This window comes from Zea mays, chromosome 8 (genome assembly GCF_902167145.1).
Source record: "Zea mays cultivar B73 chromosome 8, Zm-B73-REFERENCE-NAM-5.0, whole genome shotgun sequence".
NCBI classification, from domain to species: Eukaryota; Viridiplantae; Streptophyta; class Magnoliopsida; order Poales; family Poaceae; genus Zea; species Zea mays.
Genome location: NC_050103.1, coordinates 124,901,809 through 124,915,947, shown reverse-complemented (window position 1 = coordinate 124,915,947; position 14,139 = coordinate 124,901,809). Strand labels below are relative to the sequence as shown.

The 14,139-nt window shown below is 43.0% G+C and overlaps 1 protein-coding gene and 1 pseudogene across 1 annotated transcript; both read left to right on the top strand.

Annotated features, from left to right (window-relative positions):
• Positions 1–1,292: 1,292 nt before the first annotated feature.
• On the top strand, positions 1,293–8,129 carry LOC103635827 (secretory carrier-associated membrane protein 3-like). The gene is made up of 12 exons (NM_001346770.1): positions 1,293–1,461; positions 2,224–2,322; positions 2,592–2,654; positions 3,123–3,156; positions 3,922–4,044; positions 4,448–4,510; positions 4,618–4,711; positions 4,809–4,854; positions 4,945–5,012; positions 7,179–7,227; positions 7,563–7,628; positions 7,797–8,129. The coding sequence occupies exons 1-12, from the start codon at positions 1,405–1,407 to the stop codon at positions 7,881–7,883; spliced, it is 849 nt and encodes a 282-aa protein (NP_001333699.1). The 5' UTR covers positions 1,293–1,404; the 3' UTR covers positions 7,884–8,129.
• Positions 8,130–8,959: 830 nt separating this feature from the next.
• LOC109941863 (H/ACA ribonucleoprotein complex non-core subunit NAF1-like) lies at positions 8,960–12,271 on the top strand (annotated as a pseudogene).
• Positions 12,272–14,139: the final 1,868 nt, after the last annotated feature.

Sequence of the window (14,139 nt, the reverse complement as noted above, 5' to 3'; positions counted from 1 at the left end):
CATTTTGGCTTACCCTAGGATGAATCTTACTGGTACTTTACTAAAATGGTCTATTGTTGTGGACAGTGGGGAGCAAAATTTTTTGTCACATCACAAAGGCAGAAGCGAAGTGAAACCGTACTGTAAATATGCAGACCATTACAAAATATGGCAATCTCCATACCATTATGCCGTAATAGTTTGCAGTAACATGTGTTCCAGTAAATGTCAAGGATATTCAGCGGGACAGTACCATATAAATGTGTAACCCTAAAAGGCACACCAGATCCGTGGAGTTGTTTGCACCGCGGATAAATCGGGTGTTCTCGGATTTATTAGTTACGGTTAACAGGATTAGTCGATTCGTGTAGTAATTAGTTCATCATAGAGGTGCACATGAAGAACAGAAACCATAGGAGACGAAGGGCGTACCTGAAGATGCGAAGATTTGGGCCGAACGAAGATGAATCAAAGCCAAGGTTTCCGGATCCGAGGAACGCGTCGATGGTCGGAGCGGGAAACGAAGCAAGCTGTCGCGACGAACCTCGACGGAGTCGGATGTGCGGCCGCTTCGTCTTTGGTCGCGACCGGAGCTGGTTGGTCACCACCTCCACTTCGTCTTCCACAGACCCGACGGGGACCGGCGCGGAAGCTACCTTCCCGCGGACGAATCGCCGCCCCCTCGCCGGAAATCGCCGAATCGCAGACGCCTCGAACGGGAGAGAAGAGGAGCGCGAAGTGTCCGGTCGGTGGCGCGGGCGGATTCTTCCGCGTGAAGCAGCCGAGGGGGAGTGCACAGTGACGCCCTGCATCTGGCGTGAGAGAGAAGAGAGTCGCGGTGGAGAAGAGCGGGTAGCGGCGACCGATGCGGCGGCTAGGGGTGCAAAGTGTCCCCTAAATCGTGAACAGTGCTAGGGGAGGGGAGGGGAAGGGGGTACCGCTGCGCTCAGTCTCAGGGAACCAAACGCTGCCCCTGTCGGCCTGTCCCTGACATGGAAAAGCCTGTTGGGCCGATCCCGCCCCGCAGACTCGGCTGCTCCAGTCCTCCTGCAGTGCCGAAGCGGCTACGGGCTGCGGCCCGCATGCAGCTAGCGGCTCAGCCATCCCGCGCACTCAAATTTACTTGCGATGGAAAAGGGACCGACGCCACGCCAACAACAACAAGCATAGCAACACGGTCCGGTCCCGCATCGTACGGTCAGTCTAGCCTCTTAGACCTCTGGGGCCACCGGACAGACAGACCTAACCCTACCTGTCATTGACTACAAACTGCACAGCACCCCCTCGTTTTCCATTCTGCTCTGCATACTCGAAGTCGAAGGCAGCGCGGCAGGTAGCAGCAGTACGCCAGCACGCACACCACCAGCAGCAGTTGCCGGTTGGCCACCACCCGACGCCGGAGGCCTGGACGAGGAGGCGGCGGCGATGGCGGGGAAGCACGGGCGCAACGGCTTCGACGACGACAACGTCAACCCCTTCGCGGTGAGTGCTCCTTTAGTCACCCGCACTACCCTGTCCCTTCGGCGGCCTTTCCACTCGCCTAGATCTCGGGGGGGAGTTGGCGTGTTTCTCCGATCCGATCACCTCCGGGTCGCGCTCGCATTTGAGATCTGTGGCTTAGTTGCTGTTCATGTTCTGGTTCTGAGCGTCGTAAGGGTACGAGACGGCGAGATGCGGTCCTGCGGATATACGCGCTTAGTCTAGAGTCTGGTAATCATGTTTCATGTGTGCTGTGAAGGTTTTGTTAGAACACTCGTGGGAGGGGCTGCTTATCTCTAGATCTGTGCGTGCCCATGTCTGGAACTAGGTTGGATGTGAGATGTGCGGTTCTGCATTGAGCTGGCTTAGTTGTTGGGACTTGGATTCAGTATCAAATGTCAATAGCTTGGTAATGCGACCCGGTGGCCTTTTGCCTGTGTTGCAGGGCTTCTCCCAACTTTCCTGATCCGGTGCCACCTTATATGGCTTGCCAGGTTTTGATCATGCATGTTTACTGGTAATTGGTTAACACAACACAAACTGTCAAACTTAAGTATTGTTGTGCAGCAAGTCTTCAACCCGCTTGAATTTAATCGGCTGGTGTCTTTGTTTAAGTTGGTTTATTTCACATGCTTTTCGTTTTATTATGATATTATGTGTTGATTGCTCTATTTTGTGCAGAATAACAATCCAGCTGAAGCTGGTACAAAATATAAAATAGTATGATCACTGAGCTGAGTCTCCCAACTATTCCCTATCTTGCAGGGTGGAAGTGTTCCACCTGCCACCAATTCTCGTCTCTCACCTCTATCACATGAACCGGCTGATTTCTACAATGTGGACATTCCTCTCGAGTCGTCAAAGGTATAATCTCTTTCTACCTGGATCACTGCACAATTGAACCAAATTACAGTTCTGAGAACTATTTTCCCGTTGAGTAAAAAAGGAAGAGTTAACCCAGTTTCCTTTTCTAACTGAATACATGCACCCTTCATGATGTGTGAGCTCATGTATGTCATTCGTTGTACTGTAGGTATGCCAACTTGCCAAGTTGGTTTTGATTATTTATCTGATTTGTCTACATGTGGATAGCTCCCTCTCTATTTCTTACATCTGTTGATGTTGATATTTAGGATCTGAAGAAAAAGGAGAAAGAACTCCAGGCTATGGAGGCTGAGCTAAACAAAAGAGAACGGGTATGTTGCTTTATCATTGCAGAGCTTTCAGTCTGTCTGCTCCTTTTGCCAGTTATAGCAGTTCTGACAAATAAGATGCAAGTTTGTGTTTCACAAACTACTCTATGATGTGCAGTTTGTCTCTGGTACTTAATACATTGCCAAAGCTTTCCTAGTACTCAAATATTCATCTGAGAGGTTATTGCTTTGCATATTAATTATATTGTTTAAAAAATTATTCCTGCTGCAATACAATTGTTTTGAGAGAGCCATGTTGCTTTATATGTATTGTCTGTTGATCTTTTTATTGGATATTTGTTGCTTTTTCTGAGATACTGGAAATTTTGATTCAATGAAAGAAATGTTGTTTTTGTTGCTTCTCATGTGTATGAAACTTTGAGCCCATGCTTCATCTGTTTATTTACTTTGTGCGCCGTTCTTTATCTAAAATGCTTATATGATTCATTTTATTTGTCTTTGTTGACGCAGGAATTGAAAAGGAAGGAAGATGCGGCATCCCGAGGTACATTTCATCTTTGTTCATTCTTTTAATTAGCTTATTTCAGTTTTTTTACATTAAATAAAAAACTGAACTGTCTCGCTGAGTCACCAGATCTAATGTAGTGGTGACTGGTGAGAGTTGTCTCACCGAGTCACTATGTCATAGATTCAAAGTAGCCTCTTCGTATTTGCAGAGGACATGCCTGGTGCAATGGTGAGAGCTGTCTCACCGAGTCACTATGTCATGGATTCAAAGTAGCCTTTTCGTATTTGCAGAGGGTAGGCCTGGTGCAATGGTGGGAGCTGTCTTACTGAGTCACCAGGTCATGGGATTGAAACAGCGTTTCCACATTTGCGGGAGGAAGGCTTGTTTTGGGCTATCCTTTCCACAAGCCTCACTCATGTGGGAGCCTCTGGCACTGGGTCTGCCCAATAAAAAATTGAACTCATAAGAAAGATATTGGTAAAGGCAATGGGTCTATTGAGGAAATGTACCGAGAAACCAATTCTGTTACGCAACATGGGTTACACATTCAGTTTTATTTCGATGCTCATTTATTGATGTTATTTGCTGAGAAGATTACTTCTACTAGATGATGTTTGCAGATATATGTCTTCCATTTTTTTAAAAAGAAATTTGTTATTTCTTTTCATAGAGAGTTGGGTACTTATTTTGTATTGTCTACTAGAATCAGTTGGATTGGTGGTGGTAAAACACCCTGAAGAAATCTCGGTTGCTATATATTTCGAGCTTGTGCACTAACCTTTATTATCTTCTATCTTTCAGCTGGCATTGTGATAGAAGAGAAAAATTGGCCTCCCTTTTTCCCCCTCATCCACCATGACATTTCTAATGAGATACCTATCCATCTACAAAGGATGCAATACCTTGCATTCTCGTCATTTTTGGGTAAGCTTTTAAGTGTCCAAAATGTGTTGGTTAGTACTACTGTACAGTGTCTTGTCACTCTCTCTGACTTAAGTATATTGTATTGATCTTTTTTTTATTATGCATTAATACTTTAATAGTGTTACTACTTCTCTATCTGTGTGCCCGAACATTGACTTGTGGTTTCTGTTGGGTTTCAGCTCTACCCCACCCCAACTTGCTTGGGACTAAAATGCATTGTTGTTGTTGTGTTACTACTATTAGGGAGTGACAATACACTTTCACCACTTGTTGCATAAATGATTTTTATGTTCATTTGATCCGTAGACTGATGCATTTCACATAAAAAAATTCTGATAGATAGTGTCTAGTGCTTCCATTTGGCATCTGTGGTTTTCTTACCCGATGCTTGTTCCTCATGAAGGATTGATAGCGTGCCTCTTTTGGAATATCATAGCAACTACAACAGCATGGATTAAAGGGGAAGGTACAACTAATCGTGTTTTATTGTCACATCCTCCATCTTCTTCCATAGCACATGTTACCTTACTGACACTTCAATTTTAAACTAATATGACCTATCTACTTCAAAAGGTGTTATGATCTGGCTGCTTGCCATTATCTACTTCATATCTGGTGTGCCCGGGGCTTATGTGTTATGGTATCGGCCTCTTTATAATGCAATGAGGTTGTTTATATGGATCCATCTCTTAATATATTACTTTTTCAACGTTTCAATGTTCCTTGTGATCATATATCTTGTTTTATTTGAATGTCTGCTTTAGAACTGAGAGCGCTTTGAAGTTTGGGTGGTTTTTTCTATTTTACATGGTAAGATGTCGAGTAAAATAAACTTAAGGTTTCACACATTATGTCATAAAGTTACTGCATGACTCACTGCCAATCTTTTCCAATTTTCAGATTCATATAATCTTCTGTGTCTGGGCAGCTGTGGCTCCTCCATTTCCTTTCAAAGGAAAATCTTTGGCGTAAGTATCGTAGTTTACTGAATTTTACTGGAGAATTGACTTTGTAAATTCTCTTTGAAGGGTAGCTGTGAGGAGCTATAGATGTCACTAGTCATAATTTGTGTTTCTATACAATCTTGTTCCTTTTTTTTTCTCTCGAACACGCAGAAGAGCTGCGTATCATTATATTAAGAAGAAGAAAACAAAAGTTTAGGCCTAAAGATGAACCAAATACAACACCTCCTTATGGAGGCCAGAAGCAGGCATACAGAAAAGGATCCATCAAGAAGAAGAAAAAAACAGCTAGGCGGCCTCTCTCCTAAACTCTAAACTATGGCCATAATATTCTAAGACATGCAGCCCCAGCCAAGCCCCAAAGTCTAGCATCCTCTTTAGGACTTGTTCGGTTATTCCCATTACACCTGGATTGGATGAGATTAGAAAAAATTAAAAAAAAGTTTGACTTGCTTGGGATTTAAACTCACCCAATCCTACTCAATCCACATGGATTGAGAGCTAACGGAACAAGCTCTTAATATCTTCAATAATTCTGGAGATGTTTGGAGATGCCCCATCAAATACACAGGTGTTTCTATGCTTCCAAAGTCGCCAAGCCACCAGCAAAACAATTGAGTTGAAGCCTTTCCTTTGGAGTTTAGGGACGGCTAATTCAGAATTACTCCCTTAAAAGTAGTTGCTATTTCACTTAAGAATCACTATATTTACTCACTTGATGCTTGTCCTGAATTTTGGCCAATAATAATCTCCACAAGGAATCATTGTGTATATACAATTTTGGCCAACTTTGTGATCCTGAAACTAGGAATAAAATTAAATTAGGTACTTTCTTGGTTCCAAATCTTAAGATATTTTGGATTTTTTTAAATACATTGATTTTACTATGTACCTAGACATAGTATATATATTTAAGTGCATAGCAAAAACTATGTCGAGGGCAGTGGTGGGGGCCTTCTCATGTTCGAGAAGGATGGCTGCCTGGACGCGAGCGCGTGCATTGGCATCCTTCTTGTTCGCATCCTGAGCTGCGGCAAGCATGTTGTCGATCTTCTTGTGGAAGGCCGTGACCTCCTCCTTAGCATGGGCACACTCCTCGGCAGTCGATGAGGTCCCTACCAGGGGTGTAGGAGGGAAATGTGTGTGTGTTGCTGCGGCGATGTGACACAAGAGCGATGGCGGCCAGGGGAGGGACAAAAGTGAGATTAGACTTGTGATGCTGTTGGGCGCCAATTTGAGAGGGCGGACGGTCCGCGGTCTGGACGGTCCGCGCAAGCGCAGAACAGATTAGGGTTCCGAGTTTCTTGCTATGTTTGTTGGCGAAAATCTCGGGATAAGCTCGGAATTTTGTTGGTAACGGGTCCAGCCCCCCTCCTCTATAAAAGCAGAGGAATACGATCGATTTAATCAATCAATCGAACCTTCAATCAATATAATTTACATTTATTCTTAGGAGTAGTTCTAGTCTAGTTCTAGGTTAGCCTCTCAATCCCTAAATTCTTCGTTTCTCTTCGACTCTACGTCGATTAGAGGAGTCTAGGTCGGTCTGCCCGAGCTTAGACACCACCTAGGATCTCTTCTCCCCGACGGGGTCCCTCCCGAGAGCGAGATCCAGGCGCCGCCGGCGATCTTCCGCCGCCCCTGTGTACGCGCGGACCGTCCGCGCCTGTGCAGAGAGCACCGCCGCTGGTTCGTGTTGAGTGATTGGCGCCCGAAAAAGGTGTCAACAGATGCCATTTTGGAAGAGGTATTGCCACATAATTAGATTGTATTGCATTGAGCCCCATGCCCCCATGGACTGATTATATACCATGCATATGACTAACACCTTATGTTAGTAGGCAATACGGTAGAATTCATATCTACGTATATGCAGCGCTAGGTGAGCCCAATTCAACTATAGTTATAAGGCCCAAATTCCAATAGGGTTGTACGGCTAATTCTAACACTAATTTTGATATAGTTTTTTTTTGCCAACCATGCATTTTTTGTTTCTACCTGTGTTATAAGAAGCCCAACACAATGTTGTTGTCTAAAGTCTAAACTTATTGTGACAAAACACTGGTGGTGATGGTTTTTGTAATAAAAATCATTTGGACGTTTTCAACCAAAGCATGCTCTTTGTTTTTTATGTGCATCCAAGTACTAACTATTTCTTTGCTGTTTTAACAGTGGGATTTTGCCAGCAATTGATGTCATAGGCAAGAATGCTATTGTGGGGGTAAGTCTATGTCAGTTTTGAGCTGTTATGTTTATTGTCATGGCTCACTTTACCTATATGACTTTGTTTTACTCTTTCATGAATCATGGGCATGGGATTTACTTACAAGGAAATATCTGTTTTATGTAGTATTCACCATGACAGAGAGTTAACTACATTTTCATTGCAGATGTCTTGTATCATGTCCTCAGACTCTTACAGCCACTCAATTGCCTTTCTGGCTTCTTTAATTCCTAAAAAAATGCACTCTTTACCAATTGTCGCTGCATCCAGTAGTCATATATTGGTTGGGATAGCTTCGTTAGGTTCTAAGTAATTGACCTTGTGTCTGACAGATATTTTACTTCGTTGGATTCGGCTTGTTCTGCCTTGAATCACTTATGAGTATCGGTGTCATTCAGGTTGGTTGAATCTGTTCTTTGTTCAATAAATCCTCCATCATACAGTTTGAGAAAAAAAAAGCAATCCGTCATCATAGAACCCAGGGATCTCATTGTGCATTATTCTTCCATTTATTGAGTTCTTTATGTTCTTCACACCTGACCATTAAGTTCTCTCTCAACTTGCAGCAAGTATACATGTATTTCCGTGGAAGTGGAAAAGCTGCAGAGATTAAACGTGAGGCAGCACGTAGTGCTCTAAGTTCAGCCTTCTGATGAACATCTTTTTGTAAGGTCTGGTTACAGCCAGTCGATGGATAGAAGGGAACGAGATGTGCCGATTGAGCCACGGGACGGTGTCTTGTACATCACTGCAGTACGTGGATTTGGATCTCTGAAAGCGTACAGCTGATACCTGATAATCTTTTTGCACTTCTGTAAAATATGAACTATCCTCATGGATGCGTCAGTGTGCTGGTGCCATTTCTTGTCATGGTTTAGGTGTGGTTGATAGGGAAAACGGTGTTTTTTTTTTAGTGGCGAATATAATGTATCTTCACGTGAGTGTAATAGCCAGTTTATTTTTGTGGCATGAATGCAGTTCGCTGTGTTTTTTGGCCAAGACAATCCACATGTCAGGACACTTCTCTGCCCGCACCTGTACCTGAGGCTTGCAGTCCTACAGTTCTAGCAAACGGTCGGTATCTACAGTAGACTTCGTATCCCTGTATCCCACCTATTCTCTCACTCTGTGAGTCTATGTTTCAAACTCTATTCTGAGTTTTACGTGCCTGCATCCACGGTCTTCAGGAGATGGTCTGATATTCGCGGGTTAGTCGTGGATCAATAGAATAAATGGAATTCTTTATATAAGCCATATATTTTTACATTATCTCAAATCTGATTATGTCTGTATCTAGAAACAAAAAAAGGGAAGAAAAAAAATAGACAAGGTTAAAATGTCACTGCTATTTCACTTACCCAGGGCTGGAGCTGGACAAAATCCTCATGCCCTTTTGGCCTGCCAGCTTGCTCGATTTATTTAAAATTTTCTTCCGGTACTAAAGTAAGGGGTGTTTAGTCTCTACACTCTATTCTATTTTAGTATCTAAATTATTAAATATGAAAACTAAAACTCTATTTTAGTTTCTGTATTTGACAATTAAATATTTAAATAGAATAAAATGAAAGGACTAAAGATTAGTTCATAGGAATCAAACACCCCTAAAAATTTTGTTCTTTTAACGAGCCAGCTTTCAAGCTACTCACGAGGTGATAAACAAGCTGATATGAGAGGCTAGCAGCACAACATGTTTGCAATGATTCATACACAAGCTGAACACTGAGGCTGGATGGCGACTGGCGATCCAACTCTTTCTAGCGATTTTTCAAGAGAGGTACCAAATTTATAGAGATATTTGAGAAGTCTGTTGTAGTTTTTTTTAGGGCTAGAAAAAAAGCTCGAGCTCGACGAGCTGGCTCGGGCTCGCAGCAGCTCGGCTCGGCTCGGACCGGCTCGACGCTCCGAACGAGCCCAAGCCGAGCCTGTTTTCCTGGCTCGTGAAAAGAGCGAGCCAGCTCGGCTCGGCTCGGTGCAACTCGCGAGCTGGCTCGTGGTCGATCCAACAACAATTTGTTACATAAAATATTAATTAGCATATAATATTAATACCGAGTAGACAATTAATTTATGTTATTTGATATTACTATACATAAATAATCTATTTTATATATTATATTAGTGATATATCTATTTTACTAATTTAAAATATGTTATTTGAAATATTTTTAAGATTTTATATTATAATTTAGAGATCAAATTTAATTTTATGCCTAGGCTCGTTGGCTCGGCGAGCCGGCTCGCGAGCCGAGCTCGGCTCGTTGCATGAGCGAGCCGAGCCGAGCCGAGCTTGGCTCGACTCGTTTCCACCCCTAGTTTTTTTGTCTAATAATAGTTATATTCATATTTATTAAACTATTTATGGCGTGTTTGATTTGATGAATGAGGTAGTCCATCTTCTCACTATTCACTTTTTCGTTTGATTTGTGTAATAGAATGAGTTGATCGATCACCATTTCATTTCTCATATGCTAATAGTTAGTAATAATACGAGAAATGAGTTCATTCTGTCAAATTTGTGGAATGAACTCGTGCTAATAATTAGTAATAGTTGCTAAAAGCAGCAGGGACTTTTTTCGGGGAAGATAATGTGTTGAATCTTATGTGGTATTTCAGACCTTCCTCGGAAATTGTTATTACTTAAAAACAATAAAATTTAGCTGCTTGAATTGGTTGATAACCAGACCTGTTTCTGATCCCTCACCACCCACAAAGACAAACTGGTATAGAATATACTTTTTCTCGACCAGGGGGAGAGATATCCCCTGACTTTCCTCTTAGGCCCCGTTTGTTTCGTTGGAATTGAATTCTATTTTAATAATTATAATTTAGATAAAACTAATTAAGTTTATATATTTATATATGTAATATATTTATATATTATTCTAAATCATATGATAGAGATATTTATATACTACATTTATGTTATAACAAAGTAAGTAGAAGAGTGTGCCATAAGTTGTACATCGGAAAAATAACATGTAAATCTATAGAATCAATATTCATCTCTCACCCTATAAATTTGAGATATGCTTATATAATAACTTTGGAAAGTGGTGGAATCAAATTCTAAAAAAATAGCCTATTCTATTAATAAGATTTCAATTCCTCAAAATGAAAGAAAACAAACGAGTCTTAATAAAGTTGGTCCGCCACTCGTACCCATGCTGGCTCAGCAGACCACTTCTTTGGCGTGTCTGGCTGACCAGTTGCACCATGAGAGCGTTGGCAGTATAGAATATACTGAAACCCTCCAATTTCCTGACTGTCCATAGACTCAGATGGAATATACTGAATCTGATTGTATTTTTTCCTTTTATAAGGAAAACTGTATGCGCAATATATTTAGTGCTATCTGAAGCTTATAGGCACCTAAGATGTGGCAGTTGTTTTTACTTGGTTTATAGCTGTTACCACTTTTTTTTTTTTTGGTAAAATACTTCTCAATTGTGGTGTTTGAGATTGTTGTGATACAATGGTCGATCTAGTCCTTACTCATAAAATGCATAGCGTATAGTGTTTGAGTTCATGTCCTGACTGTTTGCTTGTCTGCTATCTTTCTAGAATAATGTGCGAGAGAGTAATTGTTGAAGGTTCAGTCCAACACAACCCCCTGAATGAGGGTTCTATTCTCTCGATGACAGAAAGTAGGATGCCACTTGGTATAGTGGAAGAGTTGTTTGGACCCGTTAAGAACCCATACTACCTTGTGCGGTACAACTCTGAGGAAGAGGTACTTGCTGGGATCGGTGCAGGAACCAATGTCTCTTTTGTAGCGGAGTTCACATCCTGAATACGAAGATCTATGCAAATTGGCGAATCTGATCCTGTAGACAATGTAGAGAATGATGTTGAACCTGATTTCTCTGATGATGAAAAGGAGGCGGAGTACAAACGGTCGCTACCTCAAACAATAAGGCAGACTGATAGACACAGCATGAACCTATGAAGACTTCTTGTTATATGAAGAGATCACAGTCTAGAGGTAGCGGAATCCGGAAGCCCATGCCACCAAGGAACCTGGATACATCAACACCAGGTCACCAGCCACAGCCTCATTTTCGCCGCTCAGATATGGCTCACGCAGGTGCTAAAAATACAGCACGTCCATTGGGTCCTCAAAATGCATCTATGATTGCTCCAGCCATGCTGCCGGACGGGTACACGGATATATAGTTCACAAATCTATATCCGCGAGATAAAACTCAACTCATACCCGTATTCATAAACGTTCGTGGGTATGAATCTATATTAATATCCGTACCTGCCGGGTATCCGTTATCCAGTAGATACCCGTTACCCGCCCGCCCACTACAATTTTAGCATTCAATACCAAACAACAATTATATCATATTTCGAAATAATTATCATTCCAGTAGCATCAAATGATAATTTCAGCACCAAAATTGAAAAATGAGAATTTATGATAATATAATAAAAATTGAAAAATGAGAATTTATGATAATTTAATAAAAATTTAAAAAAATGAGAATTTATGATAATTTATGATAATATAATAAAAATTGAAAAATGAGAATTTTTATAATAGTATAATAAATATGGATGGCTCAAATGTTAGATATCCATTGGTAACGGGTATGGATACTGGATAGCCATACCCACAAAAAAATATCCGCAGATACCTTATTATATCCATAACCGTACCCGCGGATACCGAATTCAATCATACCCATATCTAATGAATAATTATCCACAGTTATTTCCCCATACCCATTGGCATCCGCAATGAACTTCAGTGGCACAAGAGCCAACCTATTCCAGCTGCAGTTCCAGACCATAACTTCAGTGGACCAGGAGCCAACCAATTCCGGCAAGGCGGCAACAGTTTCAGAACAAGAACTTCGGTGGGTTCCCAAACCAAATTCGGATGCCCTTTCCTCAGTTCATGCAGCAAACCGGAATGCCTGCGAATCCTATGGGGCAAGGCAGCTTTGGCCAGCCTCCAAATCCACAAGGATTTACAATGCTGGGGCCACCACCCCGTGGAGATGGGGAACAGGAATGGATTCTCCTCCGCAGTTAAGTTGTACTCCAGCAGCGTGGTGGCTGGCATTCCTCTGGCAGAGGTGGCCTGTATCGCAGATAGGGTGTCGGGGGCGGTGTACTATGACTCTATGAGAGTCAGTATGAGTGTTCCAATCATAATCGAGTCACCAGGATTCTGTAATACCAGAAAGTTGTTTCTTGTAATGATGCTTCCTGAACGGATTGGACATCCGTCGACTGATATACCACATGCTAGAATACAACACATATCTCTGGCTCCATTTCACAGTGATCTAGTGGAAAGGGGTTCATTTTCTCATGCCAAGAAAATTGAAGTGCAAAGAAACTGACAGGTTATTGAGCATGTTCGGTCAGGGGCGGACCTAGAGCCGAGCGGGGCCACAGACCCCACTAAATTTCCTTGTTTCGGTGACTCAACTACAAAGGCCCATTAGTCAGTAGGTATCTACTTAGGCTCCCGCTCAGCTGTTAGTATAGGTGTACATTTATGTTGTGCCTAATAGACTGGTCCAAAGCACATAAATTTTTGGCACGTCCGAGATCTGGCACGACCTAATATGTGGGCTGTGTCTGGGCCTCAAGTCAAATCCACGGGCCGACCTGGCATGGCCCATCGAGACCCACTAAATATAGACTTAGTATTTAACTAAGGTCTGTCAAAACTCACATGACCAGCACAACTTGGAAAATCTAGAGATTAAATAGGCCTTCGAGAACCAATACCTAGATGGTGATAATGAATAGTGATGATGATCATTGTATATGTATTCTGTATGACTGTATAGTACTCAACTAAACACTGAACTGGATATTATTTCTGAGCTACTTGTAATATTTTTTCTTTCTGACCAAAGGTTTTTAACGTGCAACCACAAAACATCTTAGTTTTATTCTGGTCATATATATTCTATATTTTTTGTTTATGTATTACTGTTGTATGTATATGGATCGGTCTAACATATTGAGGCATTTTGAGTTATTTGGGTCGGCCTGACACACATAACTAATTGTGGGCCATGCCGTTAGCCGATGATTGGGCACACGTGCTGGCATGACACGACCTATAATTAGATATGTGCTTTTGTGGGTCGTGCCTTTGTGGGTCATGCTTTCGTGGCCCTGTGCCGTGCCGGGCCAGACCGGCCCACATGTACAGATATAGCTGTTAGGCCTTGTCGGTACCCTGAATTAGGGGTACCCCTTACTACAGTATGAAGGAACGGTGCCCGTGCGGCAATCTCTAGCCGCGTGGTAAACAACACCCGACCCCACCACGTGGACGGCTCCAGAGGCGCCACGTGGCCAGAAAAGATGATATATCCCAGGGTGCAATCAGTTGGACCGGACCTCCACGAGGAAGCACCGGACCCCTGTACGCACAGCCCGGACCCCCGAATACGGTCCGTGACTCCCAAGTAAGCGTGTCGGGTCCTTTGGATGGGGTCCGGATCCCTCCGAGTAAGGTCCGGGCCATCCATAACGAGGTCCTGGGACAGGGGATACCCTGGCTAAGAAAGGGTCCGGTACTGACACGTGTCCAGGCTTTATCCTGTGCGCATGCGCTCCCAGCTCAGGCGGAGACCCGATGCTGCCACATGGCTTGTTGCCCGTGACGTAAGGCCTCTAGGCCGCGCGGTCTCTGCATTTATTGCGGAGATGACACGCCGCCTGTCCACCCTGCTAACAGGCGATGTGCCGCCTCAGCATTTATTGTGACCTGTCCACTCAGTTGGCAGGCGGCGTCCAGTCCATTGCCAAACAGTATGCCCGTGCTGCAAGGTGGACTGTGGCCATCATCACTTATGCATTGCCAGGGAAGCTTCCCCTGCACGCCAATACCACGCAGATCACGGATGTCAGGGTGCAAGAAGATTGCTCCAGCAG